The sequence below is a fragment of the Lepus europaeus genome, chromosome 7 (assembly GCF_033115175.1).
Source record: "Lepus europaeus isolate LE1 chromosome 7, mLepTim1.pri, whole genome shotgun sequence".
Classification (NCBI taxonomy): Eukaryota; Metazoa; Chordata; class Mammalia; order Lagomorpha; family Leporidae; genus Lepus; species Lepus europaeus.
Genome location: NC_084833.1, coordinates 4488180 through 4505357, shown reverse-complemented (window position 1 = coordinate 4505357; position 17178 = coordinate 4488180). Strand labels below are relative to the sequence as shown.

General features: G+C 68.8%; 3 protein-coding genes across 5 annotated transcripts; 1 reads left to right on the top strand and 2 right to left on the bottom strand.

The window, feature by feature from the left end:
• Nucleotides 1-76: 76 nt before the first annotated feature.
• Nucleotides 77-5743, bottom strand: CORO1B (coronin 1B). 2 transcript variants are annotated; one of them, XM_062195732.1, is made up of 11 exons: nucleotides 5672-5741; nucleotides 4874-5076; nucleotides 3318-3440; nucleotides 3101-3230; nucleotides 2821-3002; nucleotides 2625-2744; nucleotides 2035-2139; nucleotides 1824-1969; nucleotides 1498-1555; nucleotides 502-771; nucleotides 77-417 (listed from the first exon to the last, which is right to left on the bottom strand). In XM_062195732.1, the coding sequence occupies exons 2-11, from the start codon at nucleotides 5072-5074 to the stop codon at nucleotides 292-294; spliced, it is 1461 nt and encodes a 486-aa protein (XP_062051716.1). In that variant the 5' UTR covers nucleotides 5075-5076; nucleotides 5672-5741; the 3' UTR covers nucleotides 77-291. The 2 variants fall into 2 exon arrangements, with proteins under 2 accessions (XP_062051716.1, XP_062051717.1); XM_062195733.1 differs by having other exon boundaries at nucleotides 78-417; nucleotides 5665-5743.
• Nucleotides 5744-5907: 164 nt separating this feature from the next.
• On the top strand, nucleotides 5908-16269 carry LOC133762796 (calcium-binding protein 4-like). Of its 2 annotated transcripts, XM_062195731.1 has the most exons (7): nucleotides 5908-6017; nucleotides 7676-7851; nucleotides 12834-12864; nucleotides 12942-13085; nucleotides 13904-14013; nucleotides 14167-14314; nucleotides 14422-16269. In XM_062195731.1, exons 1-7 carry the CDS (start codon nucleotides 6005-6007, stop codon nucleotides 14448-14450), a joined length of 651 nt encoding a protein of 216 aa, XP_062051715.1. In that variant the 5' UTR covers nucleotides 5908-6004; the 3' UTR covers nucleotides 14451-16269. The 2 variants fall into 2 exon arrangements, with proteins under 2 accessions (XP_062051715.1, XP_062051713.1); XM_062195729.1 differs by lacking the exons at nucleotides 5908-6017; nucleotides 7676-7851 and adding an exon at nucleotides 10705-12579.
• Nucleotides 9201-10781, bottom strand: GPR152 (G protein-coupled receptor 152). Its single transcript, XM_062195728.1, has one exon. The coding sequence runs from the start codon at nucleotides 10779-10781 to the stop codon at nucleotides 9201-9203; it is 1581 nt and encodes a 526-aa protein (XP_062051712.1).
• Nucleotides 16270-17178: the final 909 nt, after the last annotated feature.

Sequence of the window (17178 nt, the reverse complement as noted above, 5' to 3'; positions counted from 1 at the left end):
CAGCCCCACCCTCGCAGCAGCAGGTCAGACCCGGCTTCTAGAAAGAGACTTTTATTTGGAATGAAAATAGAGAGCCCATCCTCCCGCCCCCTCTGGGGGGAGCACAGGGCCGGGCGGGGCGGGGGAAGGTGGTCCCTCGGGAGTGCAGTGAGCGCGCTTGGTACAAAAACCTCGGGCGGCGGGGCAGCCTAGGGCCCTGGCAGGGTTGGGGTGCAGAGCGGCCCCCGCCCCGCCCCGCGGCCCGGCGTGACCCGCCGCCCGCGGAAGCGGAGTGAGAAGCGGGCGGCGGCCCTAGGCGTCCCCGTTCTCCACGCGGCCCAGCTGCTCCTCCAGGCGGCTGATGCGCTCGCCCTGCTCCTTCACCAGGGCGCGCAGCGCCCGCAGCTCCCGCATCACCAGCTCCAGCTTCCCGGCCTCCTGCGGGACCGGGCCGGGCGTCAGGGGGCCGCCCCCAGGCAGAGGCTGCGGGCCGGGGGGCGAGGGGCGGTGCGCCACACCTACCCCGGCTCCCTCGGGGCTGCTGCTGGGGGCGGCGGCGGCGGCGGGGCCGGCGGGCGCGGGGGCTGCCGGGCGGGCGGCGCTGGCGGGCCGGCTGTCGGACAGCACGTTGCGCCGGCTGACCTTGAGGTCCCGCTGCTTGCTGGGTACGTAGGCCTCTCGCAGCGAGATGAGGACGGGGTCGGCGTCCCGTCCGCTCACCCACTCCTCTGCCTCCAGGGCCGCCTCGGGCCCCGCGGTGTCCGGGTAGAGGTCGTCCTGGAAGAGGTCGGACTGCACAGGGAGGGGAGGGGTCCCGATCAGCTGGGGGGGCCCTGTCGGGGTCCTCCGGTGCTGACCCTCGGGCCACTCCGCAGCCCCCGGGCTTGCACCCGCTCTGCCTGTCCCCCAGTGACCCGGAGCTCCGATCTGCGCCCTCTGTCACCGGCTTTCCAGGCACCACGGCCAGCTCCCTCTGAGCAGCACCCCCCCCCCTGCCTTCCTACATTCCAGCTGTGTGGCTCTGGGGGACTCAGGAGGCCACATCTGTGAGCTCCTGGGCCAGGCCCTATCAGGCACACTTTGGTCTCTGCTCCCAGAAGTGCCTGGCACGGGCACGGAGCACTCGGCTGGGGCCGGCTGGAGAATAATGGAAGTGTGTCCGCGGCTCTTGGCTGGGCTCCGGACCGGACAGTCCACCGTCCGCTACAGCCACACTCCCCATTCCCACCTCCATAGCCTCCGCCTGGTTTGCACCACAATGCACCGTGCCCCCTCCCCCCAGCTGTGCCATTGGTCCTGTCTCCCACAGGAAGCCCTCCTTAGCTGCCACCCACCCCTGCAGGCCTGCCGTCTGCCTCCTCCGGCTCACCCAGAGTAGAGCTGGCTCCTTCCTGCCCGGCCCCTGCCCAGCACAGCCCAACACCCGGCTGTGTAACGGGCCTGCTGACCACAGCCCACCCTGGGTCCCGTTTCATTCTCAGGCCTGTGCCGGAGGGCGGAGGAGCCAGGCAGCCTCACCTTTCTTGGCACAGTCATGACAATGGGCTCACACTTGCGCTCGTGCAGTTTGTAGAACCTGGGGAGGGGGTGGAGCCCTGGCTTGAGCCCCCGTCGGCTCTCCCAGGACCCCCCCTCCACTTCCCTTCCAGTCCTCAGCCCAGGCCCTTCGACGGATGACCCCGGGGCCCTGCCTCAGAGGGTCTGCGACTGACCCGTGGCCCGCTCCTACCCCGAGCAGCCTCCCACGATCCGACCTCTCACCTTGGCTCCTGGCCGCCCCCCCCCCCGCCCCCAGGCTGGACCCCAGCGAGCCCTGGGTGTGGCCGGCGCTGTGGGGCGCTCACCGGGCAATCTCGCACTTGCTGACTTCCAGGCCCCTCTTGGGCATGCTGCCCACGCCTCTCTGGGGCTCCTTGCTGGTGAACGTGTTCAGGAAGTGGATATAGGGGTGCTCGTCTGTGATCTCGAAGTACCGGATGCTGGAGTCGCCCTGTGGGGGCAGAGCGGTCAGCCCCGGGGCACCCCGCTCCCCTGCCCCCACAGGGCCAGCCCCACCTTGCCGCAGACGTAGACCACGCTGGTGTCTGGGTCGTAGAAGGGCAGCAGGGCCCCGTTGCTCGAGTCCAGCTCCTGCAGGGCCATGGGCTCCTCGAGGTTTTCCTGGGGCCAGGCGAGAGGGGCAGGGAGGGGGCATGGTCAGGCCACACACGCCAGACCCTGCCGCTTCGCGCCAGCCAGGCAACACACGGGCCAGCACCTGCCTGCTTATAGGCTCTGTCAACACGGGGCGCCCACTGGGCCCCTCTGCACCCCAGCACCCCACTCTCTCAGCCTCCTCCAGGCCTAAAGACCACTCAGGCCACTGAGCAAGGGTTGGGAAGTCTGCCCCCAGGAGACCCTGGCCTCACTCGGGGGGGGGGGGCAGTTCTGAGCTTCCTGGCAGGGAGGGAGCCCCAGGGCGGCCCGGGGCACAGGCTGGGAAGGGCCTTGGCCTTGGCCGAACAACAGGTCAAGGACCCAGGGACAGTGGGTAAGGGCAGGGCTGAGACCCTGGCAGTCCCAGGCCACTCCACGGTGACTCCTGCCCGCCTGGTGCCAGAGGAGCTCCCGAGGGAGGGACCCCCCGGGCCAGCAGCGCCACTCACGGGGTCCCAGAGCGCCAGCTGCCGCTCACTCATGCGGCTGAAGCCCGTGGTGAACACCTTGCCATCCGCCAGGAAGATGGCCCGCATGGGCCGGGCCCCCTCGTGGGCCTTCTCCCGCTCCTGTGGGCGAGAGATGGGTGGGTGCACGGCCTGGCAGGCCTGTGGACGGGGTCCTGGCCCTGGGGGGCACACGTACTGCCACCAGCGTGCCGCGGCGGGGGTCGACGATGCGCACGCTCTTGTCTTTGCATGCCGAGCAGAAGAGGCTGCCGTTGCGGTTCCAGCTGACGTTGTAGATGAGGTCGGGGTGCAGGCTGTCCAGCCGGTACAGCTCCTCCGCCGTGCCCACGTTCCAGATGAGGACCACGTTGTCGCACCCTGGCGGGAGGCGACCACCGGCTCAGGCCCCATCTCCCCGCCCCTGCAGGCCCCGGCTTTGCCCTCTGGCAGGTGGGCGGGGAGGGGGCGGGGCGGACCTGCGCTGAGCAGCACGTTGCGGGCCGTCGGGTGCCAGGTGACGATGCCCACTCGCTTCGTGTGCCCCTCGAGCACCACCACGGGCTCGGTCAGCGGGGAGGTCAGCCCGTCCTCGGGGATCTGCCACACCTACAGGGGGCGGGGGTGCCGAGCTGAGGCCCCCTCCGGCTCCTGCAGCCGCACCGAGAAACCTGCCCAGTGCGCCCCGGGCCTCACCATGACCGTGCAGTCCTCCGAGCCGCTGGCGATGACCTCGTCGTTGTGGGGACACCACTCGATGTCCAGGACGGGTCCTGTGTGCCCGCACACGGTCGGGTAAGCCTTGTCAATGCGGCCGGTCTGCAGGGGGGGGCGGGAAGGGGTGCTCAACATCCCTCCGGGAGACCCAGCTTCCTCTTCCTCCCATGGGAGTGACAGTGGCTGCGTCCCACCCATCTGGTGGGCAGGAACCAGGGCCCGCCCCTCAACCCTGACCTCCACCCACCTGGTAGGCAGGACCCAGGGGCCCGCCCCTCAACCCTGACCTCCACCCACCTGGTGGGCAGGAACCAGGGCCCGCCCCTCAACCCTGACCTCCACCCACCTGGTGGGCAGGAACCAGGGGCTCGCCCCTGCCCCTGACCTCCACCCACCTGGTGGGCAGGACCCAGGGGCTCGCCCCTGCCCCTGACCTCCACCCACCTGGTGGGCAGGAACCAGGGCCCGCCCCTCAACCCTGACCTCCACCCACCTGGTAGGCAGGACCCAGGGGCCCGCCCCTCAACCCTGACCTCCACCCACCTGGTGGGCAGGAACCAGGGCCCGCCCCTCAACCCTGACCTCCACCCACCTGGTGGGCAGGAACCAGGGGCTCGCCCCTGCCCCTGACCTCCACCCACCTGGCGGGCAGGAACCAGAGGCCCACCCCCAACTCTGACCTCCACCCACCTGGTGGGCAGGACCCAGGGGCTCGCCCCTGCCCCTGACCTCCACCCACCTGGTGGGCAGGACCCAGGGGCCCGCCCCCGACCCTGACCTCCACCCACCTGGTGGGCAGGACCCAGGGGCCCGCCCCTGCCCCTGACCTCCACCCACCTGGTGGGCAGGAACCAGGGCCCGCCCCTCAACCCTGACCTCCACCCACCTGGTGGGCAGGACCCAGGGGCCCGCCCCTCAACCCTGACCTCCACCCACCTGGTGGGCAGGAACCAGGGCCCACCCCTCAACCCTGACCTCCACCCACCTGGTGGGCAGGAACCAGGGGCTCGCCCCTGCCCCTGACCTCCACCCATCTGGTGGGCAGGAACCAGGGCCCGCCCCTCAACCCTGACCTCCACCCACCTGGTAGGCAGGACCCAGGGGCCCGCCCCCGACCCTGACCTCCACCCACCTGGTGGGCAGGACCCAGGGGCCCGCCCCTGCCCCTGACCTCCACCCACCTGGTGGGCAGGACCCAGGGGCCCACCCCTGCCCCTGACCTCCACCCACCTGGTGGGCAGGACCCAGGGGCTCGCCCCTGCCCCTGACCTCCACCCACCTGGTGGGCAGGACCCAGGGGCTCACCCCTGCCCCTGACCTCCACCCACCTGGTGGGCAGGACCCAGGGCCCGCCCTCTGACCCTGACCCCGGCAGTAAAGCACTTTCTCCTCTGTGCTAACACCTCCTGGGAGGCGGCTCTGGCTGCAGACACACCTGCCCGGCAGCGCAGGGAGGGGCGAGATGGGGGGTTGGGAAGGGCTGCGCAGGTGCGGCCCGGTGCCTCCGGTCCTGTCCCCGACCCCCAGGGGCCCACCTTGCTTAGGGGGAGCACCAGGAATGCACCCCCGCCGCTGGCCTCCACGATCACCGCCAGGAACTTGGGGTTCACGGCGCAGAAGGTGCTGTCCCAGGTGACACGGGACACTCGAATGTCCTCGTAGCACTGGTCGTTCTTGACCGGCTGCCCGAACACATGCCGGAATTTGCTCTGCCGGACCACCTTGCGGAAGGACATGTCTGCAGGCCGCAGCCCTGGGTCAGCGAGGGAAGTGGGCAAGGCCACGGGGGGCTGGGCGCCCTAACCCCGCCCCCTCAGTTCCCGGTACGGAGCGGGACCACAGGTGCACACCCCTGACCGCCTCCCCTGGCCCCTGCGCAGTCCTGCGGGCCTGGGCTGGGGGCGGGGTGTTGCGGGGAGGGGAGGGGTGGGAGGCGCCCTCGCCCGGGAAGGCTCGGCCAGCCCCTCTCCAGGGCGCAGCCGGATCCGAGCAGCCTCTCTGCTGCCCGGCGACTTGGCGGCTGGGTGATGGGCAGGAGCGGTCTCCCACGGGGGGCCGAGCGGCGCCCCAGTTCCGAGCGGCCGGGCGCTGCGGGGAGCCCGGCCCGGGGGGAGGGGCTCAGCCGCCAGCCGCGGGGTACCCCTAAGCGGCCTCGCAGCGGGGTCGGCGGAGAACCGGGGCCCAACTTCCAGGGACTCCGGCGGGGGGGCAGAGGCTGGTGGCCGGGGGAGCCGGGACCGAGGGTGGGGCGCGGCGAGGGGAGGGCTCCCCGGGGCCCCGCCCCGCAGCCCCGCCCGCGCCCCCAGCTCCGTCCCCGCGCGCTCACCGCTCACCGCGGCGCCGGGGGCTACGGCACCAGCCTGGGGCGGCTCCGGATCCCGGCCTCTGGGAAGCAGGAAGCGGGAATCAGGAAGTGACAGAGGAGCCGGGGGCGGGGGCGGGGCCGAGGTCACGCGCGGAGGGGCGGGGCGGGAGCCGGGGGCGGGGGCGGGGCCCGGGGAGCCCCGCCCCTCGGGCGCACCGGCGGGCGCGGGACCCTCGGCGGGCCCTCCCCGCTGCTCGGGGCTTCGCCCAGGCGGCCCGCGGTGGGTGAAGCCGGCCCTCGGGGCGCACAGCCCCGCAGCGTCCACTGCCTGCCCCTCACTCCACTCCCAAGGGCGTGGAAAATGGGATTAGAAGGTAAGTTGGTTTTGTGCCAACTGGCGATCCGTGCACAGTGTTGTCATAGTGTGCGCTTCCCGTGAAGTTCCCGAATCCCGGCCGTGATGGTGCGCCCCAGGAAAGGTATCTCTGGATTCCACCTCTCCGTGAACTTGGGCTCCATCGTGCAGGCTGATCCGCTCACGGGCGTGTTTATGCAACAGCCAGGGAGGAGCCGGCCAGCACTCGGTCCCTGCAGGCCCTCCTCTGCCCCATAGAGCCTCTCCTTGGCCGGCTCCTGTCCCGGCCTGGCGCTCAGCCCCCAGGCCTTCCCCCGCCTCCAGCCGGCACCACGGCCAGGAGCCCAGCCCGCTGGTGCTGTCTGTCCCCTCCCTTGGGCGGCTGCAGCCTTGGGTGGCCGCAGAGTGACAGCAGTGTGCCTTTCCCGGAGAGGTAGGTGGAGCAGGGCCCAGGGCGTCCACAGGGGCCCCATCCCGGCCTGCAGAGACCCCGCCGTGTCCAGGGGTGGGCCGGGCCCTGCGTCTGCCTCGGCCCCTCGCCCGGCCCTGCTGTGAGACCGCCCGCCCGCCCGCCGGCTCTCCCCATCCCTTTGCCTCCACAGTTCTCGCCCTGCCCACTGCCCCACAAACCGGGGGCTGGTGCATCCCGAACGTCTAGTGTCTCCCCACTGCTCAGCTCCCCCCACGGCGCCCACCCCGTCCCTCCCCCTGCGTGCGGCCCCTCAAACAGGCGCCTCCGTCTGGAAGCTCTTCTCCCAGGTCCTGAAATGTCTTCACCCCCACAGCCTCCAATGCCGCCTCCTCCTAGGAGCCCTCCCTGATCACCCCACTTAGCTGGCCCTCACCTGGCCCCACTTGCTCCTTTTGCCTTGCTGTCGGCCACTGCCCGATGTCCCCCTCTGTCCCTCTCTGCGTGTCTGCTCTCTGTCTGCCTCACCTCCGGGAGGCAGGCAGGGGCTGTGTCTTCCCCCGGCCCAGCACGCGAGTGCGGTCAGACAGTGAATGAATGAACACCAGCCCGGAATGGAGACTTGGAAAATGTTCGCATTCAGTGTTGGCAGGAGGGGGCGGGGCTGTCTGCCCCCTGCAGGAGTGAGGCCCTCAGAGTGTGGCCCTTGTTCCTCCAACACCAGGGGGGGCAGGAGACGCCTCTTCACCCCGAAAAACCCTCCAGGGCACCGCCTGTTCTCCCGGGATTTCTCCTGGGGGGCTGGGGGGCTGGAAGGTGGACCAGAGCTGGGACTGGCTCTGGCCAGGTTCAAGGGCTCTGGGGCCCCTGTGGAGGAGGGGCACTGTGAGTGTCCCCGCAGGATGGCCAGGGTGGCGCTCACCTCGCAGGAAGAGGCGGGTAGGGCGGCGTCCTCCTGCCAGGCCCACCTTGTCGCCGGGGCTGGGGTCTTGGCACAGATCCGCCACCCCTTCCCGGCACCCCGGGGGCTGGGCTTCCTGCCGGCCCCCACTTGCTGTCCGGTCGGTCCAGTGTACTTACCCTGCTCCCTTTTCTCCGCCATCCCGTTTCCAGTAAAACTCCTGTCTCAACCAGTTGCCTCCTGGCCTTCCTGGGACAATGCAGGCGGGTGGGCTCTGGTCTGTGGCTCAGGGCTGGCCCCTGGCCTGGGGGCTCCTGCTGGTGTAATCCAATGATGGCTAACAATGAATAAGTACTTCTGCCTGCAGTCAAGGATTCAACCACCGCATCGAGATCAAGCGCTTTTATCGTGCCCATTTTACATAAAAGAAGACTGAGGCCAAGAGTCTTGCCGGAGGTCCCACACCTGGGGCGTGGTGGGGCCAGGATTGAAAACCACCCCGGGGGACCCCTCGAGCCTACACGCGTGCCTCCAAAACGGAAGGTGGGCTAGAAAGGCGATGAGTTTGTGCTAGATGAGTGTTCCGGAGATCACACCTGCCCGGATCCCTCCCACCTGCCTCGCGATCCCATCACTAGCCAGGGCGCTAACCATCCTGCTCAGTTAGGGCCACAGCCGCCAGCACCGCTGGGGGAACATGAGCTCCCCCCCCTCACAGGGGAGAACAGAGGCTGGGAGCAAGCCGGGGCGCAGACACCGGGGTCCGGCTGCACCGCCCGAGCCGCCTGCTGAGATACCACCCATCGTGTGCACCTGCTGCTGAAGGTCACAGCGAGGAGCCAATGAGAAAGGATGGGAGGCGGGGTGAAATGAGAAAGAGGCGGGATTTGGGACACTGGGGGCTGGGGAAAGCTGGCAGGAGAGGGTGGGGGTGGGAAGGCGGCCCCTCCCTGGAACCACGGGTGCCCAGAGCTCTCCTTGCCTGGACAGCTCCCACCGGTGCCCTTGGGCTCAGATCCGGGAGGTTGGGACAGGAGCGCCCTGTTCCCGCAGCCCCCACGAGGCTTGCGTGCAGCCCTGTGTTGGGGGCTGGGGGCGGGGGCCGTGAATGGGGCCAGCCTGGATGTCTCGTGGAGCCCTCCAGGAGGCACGGAGCGGCCCCACGCTGTCCCAGGCCACCTGGCTGTCTGCGGCCCAGACAGGTGGTAGATCCTGGAGCCACACTCAGGCTGGCAGGCAGCCCTCCTGCCTGCCTCCCCCCGCTCTCACCCCTGCACCTGCTCCCCCCTTGAGCCCCTCCTGGGCACGAGGCCCTGGGGGGGGCGCCTCCCACACTTTCTTATCTGGGCCAGTTAGCAGCAGGACGCACAGCCCTTGCCTCTTCTCCCAGCCTCACCGCCTGCAGGGGGCTGGTGGAGAGGGTTCAGCCACGCCGAGGCCAGCTTGTGGGCCGCTAGGGCCTTGGGCTCGGGCTCCTGGAAGCCCCCGTCCTCTGCAAGGACTTTTGGTTGGACGCCCTGCTGTCCAGGCTGCAGGACAGGGAGGGGGAGGGGGAGGAGGGAGCAAAGGGGGCGGGAGTTCTCCCTGCGTTCTTCCTCCAGCTGGGCTGAGGCGCAGGTGGCTACTGCGTGGTGCCAGGGGGTGGACAGAACCCAGTGGGTCACTCGGCGGTGGCTCAGAGGGCTCTGGGGTGACCGTGTGTACTGGGGCGGGGTGGGGGGTGCTCACAAGCTGCCTGGTTTCACTTCCTCCAGGGCTGCTTTCTGGGACCAAGCGGCCCCGTGGGGTGTTCACCACCGGGTCCTCCACGTTCCGGCCCCTGGCACTGGCTGGCTTCTCCGTCTCCCTCTGGCTCTTCCGTTGCCCCGGCGGGCCCGGGGCCTTCCGGGACCTCATGTGGGGCCTGGGCCAGGGGCCTTGTCTGGTGGGGCATCGCCGAGGCTCTCTCCCTCAGGGGTGGTCGGCATGGCTGGGTTCTCAGGGGCTCCTGGGGTGGGATCTGAGGATGGGGTAGGGGTGGCTTTGTCGTCAGGACTGGGGGCTGAGGCAGCAATGGGTCCAGAGGTCTGGGCCTCGGTGTTCGACTGTGGCTGAACCTCGGAATCCACGTGTGGCTGGGCCACAGGCTCCACGTGTGGCTGGGCCACAGGATCTAATGGTGGCTGGGCCACAGGCCCCAACCGTGGCTGGGGTGGGGGGCCCCCGGGAGGCTGGGCCACGGGCTCCAACCGTGGCTGGGCTGGGGGATCCCCGGGAGGCTGGGCCACGGGCTCCAACCGTGGCTGGGCTGGGGGACCCCCGGGAGGCTGGGCCACGGGCTCCAACCGTGGCTGGGGTGGGGGACCCCTGGGAGGCTGGGCCACGGGCTCCAACCGTGGCTGGGGTGGGGGACCCCCGGGAGGCTGGGCCACGGGCTCCAACCGTGGCTGGGTCCCAGTGGACGGCCCTGGCAGAGTCAGGGCCTCGGAGTGCCCATGGGTCTGCGGCTCAGACGGCGTGAAGCTGCCCGGGCGCTCCTCGCAGAGCGCTGCCGCGAAGGAGGCGAGCACCGTGCGCAGCAGGGCCCGGAGGTCGGCGCTGGCCGCGAGGCACAGGAAGGGGCTGAGGCAGCTGTCGAGCAGGATCAGGTAGTCGGAGTAGACCAGCGCCTCCCAGAGCAGGTAGCCGGGGTAGATGTCCCACAGGAAGGCCAGGTAGAGCAGCTGCGCCAGCTGGTAGGGCAGCCGCAGGACCACGTAGGCCGACAGGATGGTCTTGGCCACGCGGGCGAAGCCGGGGGCGGCCGGGGGCCGGGGCCGGCAGCATGGCCGGCAGGCCTTGGCCTGGGTGAGCACATGGCAGGTGAGCAGCAGGAGGAAGGGCAGGAAGCCCCCCAGGACCTCCAGCACGCGCAGCGGCAGCTCCTCGCCGTCCCAGAAGTCCAGGCAGATGACCAGGTCGTACCACCAGACGGCGGCCTCGGGGAAGATCAGCCAGGGCACGCTGAACAGCGTGGCCAGCACCCAGACCCCGGCGCAGACCCAGAGGGGCAGGCGGGCCGGCCGGCGCCCCGCGTACCAGTGGGGACACAGCGCCAGCAGGCAGCGGTCCAGGCTGAGGGCCGCCAGCAGGAACAGGCCGGAGGAGTAGGACACGCCCCACAGGAAGTAGTAGAAGCGGCAGGCGGCCGTCCCCAGCGGCCAGTGCCCTCCGTGCTGCACCTCTAGGATCTGGAAGGCGGCCGCCGCCAGGAACAGGAAGTCAGAGAGGGCCAGGCTGAGCAGCAGCGGGGCCAGCCGCGTGCCCGCCCCGTGCCGGGCCTGCGAGCCGGCCAGCCACGCCACCAGCCCGTTGGCGGGCAGCCCCAGGAGCAGCAGGCTCACCAGGAAGACCGTGTCCCAGCCGCCCTGGGGGAAGCCGTCCTCCTCGTCCTGGAGCTCCGTGCGCGGCCCACGGCCCGCGGCGCTCAGGCTGGCTTCCACCGCAGCGTGCATCTGGGGCCCCAGACGCGGGGTGCGCACCTGAGGAACCAAGGGATGTGTGAATGGCCAAGTGTGAGAGAGGCGGGGCTGTGCCTCTCCGGGCAAGCCACTGTCCCTCTCTGGGCCGTCATCGGCACCTTTTGGAGGAGCTCTCAACGACTCGGGGTCTCGGAATGCAGCCCCAGGAGTGGGACTCCCCTGCCGAGGGGGGAGCCTCAGCCCGAAAGAGGGGGAGTGCCCCCGGGGCTCTCGGGAACATCACTCGGAGAATCCTGGGGCTCATGTATTTAAGATTCCAAGAGGGGTGGGCTCCTGGCGCATGGGCCCCTAGGAGGCTGAGGTGGACGTGCAGGGGAAGGTCCCGCCCCCAGCCCGTGCCACGCGTGGGCTCCGGGTAAGAGCTGAGCCTTGGGCCCTGGCAGCCTGGGGCGCCCCTGGAGCTGCTCAGGGGAGAAGTGAGACAGCACCGTGGGTGACCGGGGGCAGCCCTGCTGTGCCCGGCTGGCAGCAGGGAGGGGGCTTCCCTCCGAGGGTGGTGGCAGCGGTGCTGCTGGTAGGGGCGGGACCAGAGCCTGCCCGTGGCCTCCCTCTGCAAGCTCCCAGCCACTGGTGCATCAGAGCCTGGGCCGTCACCGTCCTCCCCCCAACCCAATATCCCCGCTTGGGAGGCCTGGCTCACCTGTGAGGTGCCCTGCGGTGGCTGGAAGGAGCAGAGCGCACCTGCCTGCCCGGGGGTCTGGCCGTCCACGGCCCCAGCCCGGGGCCTGCTGCATGGCGCCCGGCGACGTTGAGGCGGGCGGGCAGGAAACCCAAGCCGTGAGCCCATCAATCATTCATGGGGCTGCTCTCCAGGAAACCCTAACCCCTGCCCAGCGAGGCCGAGCGGCCAGCACACCCCTGCCAGGGCCGGACGGCAGGACCCCCTCCCCCGGGGGCCGCTCCCACCCAGGGCGGGCCCCAGGTCCCCCGAGGGACTGCATCCTCTGACGTCAGCTTGCCGCCCGAGGCCCAGTGACCTGGCCTCTCCTGGCTCTCACAGGCCTGCTGCTCCAGCCTGTCCCACCTGTTCCTGCCTCCCAGCCTTCGTCCACCTTCCCCCCTGCCCCAGACATCTGCCCTGGTCCCCCCCAGCCTGGCTCAGCGCCCCTGGCCCGCAGAGAGGAGAGTGACACTGCAGACGGGCGGCCTCTCCCAGCTGGACAGTGCAGAGCTGGCTGCAGGCGCTCACGGCCGCCCCCACGTCCTGGTCCCCCCTCGCTGCTGAGTTCTCCTGGTCCAGGGGACCCCGTCCCGGCCTTCCCAGGAGCAGAGCCTGGGATTAGGGCCTGGGCTGCCCGCCTCACTTACCCTAATCCCCCTCAGGGCCCGTGTGGGGTGCGTAAGCAGCTTTAGGGTCCCAGGAGCCAAGGAGCTCAGGGTGCTGTGTCTCCACTCCCTGTTGGCTCCTCGCATGGCTGCAGAGCAGGTGAGGGGGCGGCAGGGCCCGGAGCCGGCCCCCAGCCCCCAGCAGCCCTCCATGGAGACCGGGACCCCTGCCAGCCATGCTGGGACACCCCCCTCAGCCAGGAGGAGGAGCAAGAAGGAGAGGGAACACCGGGGGTCCCGCAGGAGCACAGGCAGCTCCCAGGAGCAGCCGTCTGCGCAGGGCCCCTCGGCCCCTGGGAGCAGCAAGACCCCAGAGGGGCCGGGCGCGCCGTCCGGAGTGGCCCCTGGGCTGGGCTCTCGGCGACGGTCCCACCGGCACCGCCCCGTCCACAGCGACGCCGCTCAGAGGACCTACGGGCCCCTGCTCAACCGGGTTTTCGGGAAGGTCAGAGGGGCTGGGGGCTGGGAGTGGGGGTGGAGACCCCAGCCCCCAGGCTCAGCCCACCCTGGCCCTGAGCACCCGGGCTGACGGCGCGAGGCCTCAGCCTTTGGGGTCTCCAGGCGGCTTGGGCATGCGCAAAGCTGGGACTCCCAGGCCCAGTGGGAGTTCGAGCCCCTGGAACGCAAAGGGGGGGCCTCTCTTCCTGGTGGGGTGGGACAGAGGAGGAGGACGGACACGTGCTGGACTCTCCCCCGCAGGACCGTGAGCTGGGCCCGGCAGAGATGGATGGTGAGTGGCTCTCACTGCTGCGGGGAGGAGCCGGGGGGGTGGCGCCCCTGAGCCAGGCTGACGGCCCCTCCCCGCAGAGCTGCAGGCCGCCTTCGAGGAGTTCGACACCGACCGGGACGGCTACATCGGCTACCGGGAGCTGGGGGAGTGCCTGCGAACGCTGGGCTACATGCCCACCGAGATGGAGCTCCTGGAGGTCTCCCAGCACATCAAGATGCGCAGTCAGTGATGCCTGCGGCGCGCGGGGGGGGGGGGGGGGAGGCGGCCCCCACCGGAGGCCGTGCTCAGGTAGGGGAGAGGTGGGCAGGACCACCCTGGCCCTGCGGATGTGGGGTCCCCCGTGCAAGCCCCTGCGTCTCAGTGCAGTGAGAGGCAGCACAGACAGTAGCCCCGAGGTTCAGGTTCAGCCTTGGGGGACCCCTGGCCTCTGTGCGCTCCACCCCCAGCCCTTCCTGCCCCCCTGGCTTGGGCATCAAGTGGGCTGTGCAGGTCGGGCAGGGGCGGCTCCCTGTGCGCCCTCTCCCTCTGTCTGCACGGCTTGTGCTCTGACCGCTCGCTCGCTGGGTTGCCCTCGGGTGGTGACTGTTCTCCTTTCATTCCGGACACCTGGGTTCCCCCTGCCCTCTGCGTAGCAGGTGCGGCTCACTGCGGCTGGAATGGCTCGGGCCTCCTGCGTGTGCTCTGCGCGCCGGCTGGCAGCCGTGGGAGCTGAGGGCTCCAGCGCTTTGTAACCATGACCTCTGACCCCGAGAGCACCCCACAGAGGAGGCCCCCCGGCCCGGTGATAGGACGAGGGGCAGAGGTCAGCCATCACTCGGTGGCCAGTGCAGAGCAGCGGCAGAGCTGGGATTTGACCCCAGAGCTGTCTGGTCCCAAAGCCTGGTCTTCTCCCACCTGTGGGGACTTTGCTGCGCACAGAACAGTCCAGGGAACACATGGGGCTCCGCCGGCCGCCCAGGCCAGTGCGGATGGGGAGGGTGCATGGCCCTGGGGACGTCCTGGGGTCCCCGCCGCGGTGACACTCTGCCTGGGCCCACAGTGGGCGGCCGTGTGGACTTTGAAGAGTTTGTGGAACTGATAGGCCCGAAGCTGCGTGAGGAGACGGCACACATGCTGGGTGTGCGGGAGCTGCGCATCGCCTTCCGAGAGGTGCGGGGCGGGAGACTGCCTGGAAGAGGAGGCGCCCCGACTCACCAGGGCACCAGGGCGTTGGGACGGTGCGGACGGTGGGAGGGGGAGCATCTTGGCACGGGCAGAGGCAGCGTTTGCTGGCGGAGGCGCTGAGCCTGCCGGGGCCCTCAGTTTGACAGAGACAGGGATGGCCGGATCACCGTGGCGGAGCTGCGGCAGGCGGCACCGGCCCTGCTCGGGGAGCCACTGGACAGCGCTGAGCTGCAGGAGATGCTGCGAGAGGTGGACCTCAATGGCGACGGCACAGTGGACTTCGACGGTGAGCCCCCCCCCCCCGCCCCCGCCAGACGGTCCCTGGGGCGCCCAGGCTGAGCCCAGCGCCTCCCGGATCCGGTCCTGGGCTGAACCTGCCCTGTTCTCCTGCAGAGTTTGTGATGATGCTCTTCAGCCCCTGAGACACCAGCAGCGACCACCTGTTGCCCCCCAGGCCTCAGACCCCAGCGGGACCAGGCTGCCCGGAGGCCCCAGGACGGAGGCGAGCCAGCAGCCGGCAGACTTCTGCCTGTGACGTCACCTGCCCATCGTCACCCTCCACTTCTCCCGCGTGGGCTGCCTGGAGCACCCCTGGCCTCTGCTGCCCGCCACCCAGCGTGAGGGACGTTCCAGGGTCCCCCAGAGCTACCCTGCTCCTGGGCAAGCGGGCGCGGCGCAGGCGCCCAGTGAGTGGACAACGGCAGGTTCAGGGCCTGCGCGGCTGGCAGCAGAGTGTCTCAGAGAGCCTGGTGCGGGCCTGGGGCACGGCATCCCAGGAACCCCGTAGGGGGGTGCCTGCTCCCTGGCGCCTCCCTGCGCGGACGCATGGAGGTGGGAGGGGAGGGCTCTCCACTCCGTGCCAGTCCTGGCCTGAGTTCCTTGCTATTGCAGCCATCGGGGGAGTGAACCAGTGGATGGAAACTTTCTCTCTGCCGTTCACAGGGATAAAAATAACACAAGTTTTGCAAAGAACTTTAAAAACAAAAACAAAACCAGGGTCACTGAGAAAGGGCACTCTCAACTCTGCTCACCGAACTTCTAAAAACGGAACCCTCTGTGCTCCCAGAGAGGAACTCATGACCAGAACAACACAGTTGTGGGCAGACTGGGCGGATGCAAATCTGAAGGCAGCCCCACATAGAGCCGGGGGGGGGGGGGGGCGAGAGCGAGCGAGCAAGTGAGAGGGAAGGAAGGAAGGAGGGTGCGTGGGAACCAGGCAGTGAAGACAGAGCTAGGAATAACCCCAGGTCAAAAATAGCCCCAGGTCAGATGTGCAAGTCCACTGCAGATGGACAGAATTTTTTTTAAAGATAGATTTATTTATTTGAAAGTCAGATTTACACAGAGAGAGAAGGAAAGACAGAGAGAAAGGTCTTCCATCTGATGGTTCACTCCCCAATTGGCTGCAATGGCTGGAGCTGCACCAATTCAAAGCCAGGAGCCAGGAGCTTCTTCCAGGTCTCCCATGTGGGTGCAGGGACCCAAGGACCCGGGCCATCTTCCACTGCTTTCCCAGGCCACAGCAGAGAGCTGGATCGGAAGTGGAGCAGCCGGGTCTTGATCTTGTGCCCATATGGGATGCTGGCACTGAAGGCGACGGCTTTACCTGCTATGCCACAGTGCCGGCCCCCTGGACATAATTGTTAGAGATAAATGGCACTGAGAGAAAAAAGATGGAAATTTATGGGTGGGAAGGAGCAGACCAGGAACATGGGGGAGGGGCTGTGTTGGGGGGGCGGTTGCGTGAAGCCCTCCGAGGGCCCTGCACTGGAGCAAACGGGCAGCACAGGATACACAAGCTCACGTGTTTAGGTGCACAAGCTCACGCCTCCCCGCGGGGGCCCAGGGCGCAAAACAAGGTTCTTACTGAAGACTCTCAAGAGAAACGTCTGCGCACTTAGGGGAGGCTTTTGTTTTCCTTTTGCAAGATTGATTTATTGATCTGAAAGGCAGAGTTGCAGAGAGAAGGGGACACAGAGAGACAGAGATCTTCTACTTCACTCTCCAAATGGCTGCCATGGCCAGGGCTGGGCCAGGCTGAAGCCAGGAGCTTCCTCCAGGTCTCCCATGTGAGTGCAGGGGCCCAAGCACTTGGGCCATCTTCCACTGCTTTCCCAGGCCATTAGCAGAGAGCTGGATGGGAAGTGGAGCAGCCGGGACTCGCACCGGCGCCCACATGGGATACTGGCACCGCAGGCAGACGCTTTGCCCGCTACGCCACAGCGCTGGCCCCGGGGTTCTCATCCAGAAACAGTGGAGAGGACCGTTCAGTGCGCAGAGGCAGAGCGCTGTTGGCCACAAAGCTGCTGTCGGACAGCGCGGGTGAGAAGCCGGCTCCCCTCGACAGAGCTCTGCCCGGCGCACGCCAGGTGGAGATATGGCTTCGGGGGAAGAGGAGCCTCATCAGAGTGCAGTCGGAGCGTGCGCTAAGTCACGGTCAGGAGAGAAACCGAGACGTGGGGTGACTGACAGTGTAAGGACCGTTCCCGGGCCCGGCGCGTCGCAGGTCACCGAGGAAACCCACACGCTCCAAACACAGGCCCGGAGCACGGCCCGAGAGCAGCCGTCAGCCCAGCCTGCGCTGGAGAAACTGGCCAGAGCGCACCAAGCTCGGTGGTGCCATGTCAGCTGCCTGCGGCCCCCTCGGCTCCGTCCCCGTCCCAGGTCCCAGTCTCCCTCTGCGAGCCTGCGGGCCACACCTCAGGTACCTGGGTTCCTGCCCCGGTGTGAGGTCTGGGCTCCTGGCTGCTGCCTGGCTGCCACCTTGCCGGCCCAGCTGTAGTGCATGGAGGGGTGGGCGAACTCTGCGGGAAGTGGTGTGTCCCCACCAATGGCTCACTCGTGCATTGTCCCCTGTGTTCTCATTACATGCCCGGAGCTGTGGCTCGTGAATCTGACAGCGCGAGCTGTGGGCTCATCCTCCATGTGCCTTTGTCTCACTTTTGCCATTTCCGCTTCATCTCACAAGGGATCAGTCCAGAGCATCCTGGGAGCCCCCAGGAGCACCTTGGGGGTGTGTGTGCACACGCGTGTCTGTGCGTGTGCGTCTGTGCGTGCTGCGGGTGGGAGGTCCCCTGGGCTGGGGCACCGGGAGCAACAGCAGGGCTCTGTGTGTCAATTGGCTGCCCAAGGCCTCTGTGCTGTCGGTGG

Coding starts and splice junctions, on each gene's coding strand:
- CORO1B (XM_062195733.1), bottom strand. CDS start 5,074: ATGTCCTTCCGCAAGGTGGTCCGGCAGAGCAAATTCCGGCATGTGTTC. Junction 3,231..3,317: donor CGGAGGACTGCACGGTCATG/GTGAGGCCCGGG, acceptor CGCCCCCTGTAG/GTGTGGCAGATCCCCGAGGA. Junction 1,970..2,034: donor TGGTCTACGTCTGCGGCAAG/GTGGGGCTGGCC, acceptor CTGCCCCCACAG/GGCGACTCCAGCATCCGGTA.
- GPR152 (XM_062195728.1), bottom strand. CDS start 10,781: ATGCACGCTGCGGTGGAAGCCAGCCTGAGCGCCGCGGGCCGTGGGCCG.
- LOC133762796 (XM_062195729.1), top strand. CDS start 12,220: ATGGCTGCAGAGCAGGTGAGGGGGCGGCAGGGCCCGGAGCCGGCCCCC. Junction 12,865..12,941: donor GGGCCCGGCAGAGATGGATG/GTGAGTGGCTCT, acceptor CCCTCCCCGCAG/AGCTGCAGGCCGCCTTCGAG. Junction 14,315..14,421: donor CGGCACAGTGGACTTCGACG/GTGAGCCCCCCC, acceptor GTTCTCCTGCAG/AGTTTGTGATGATGCTCTTC.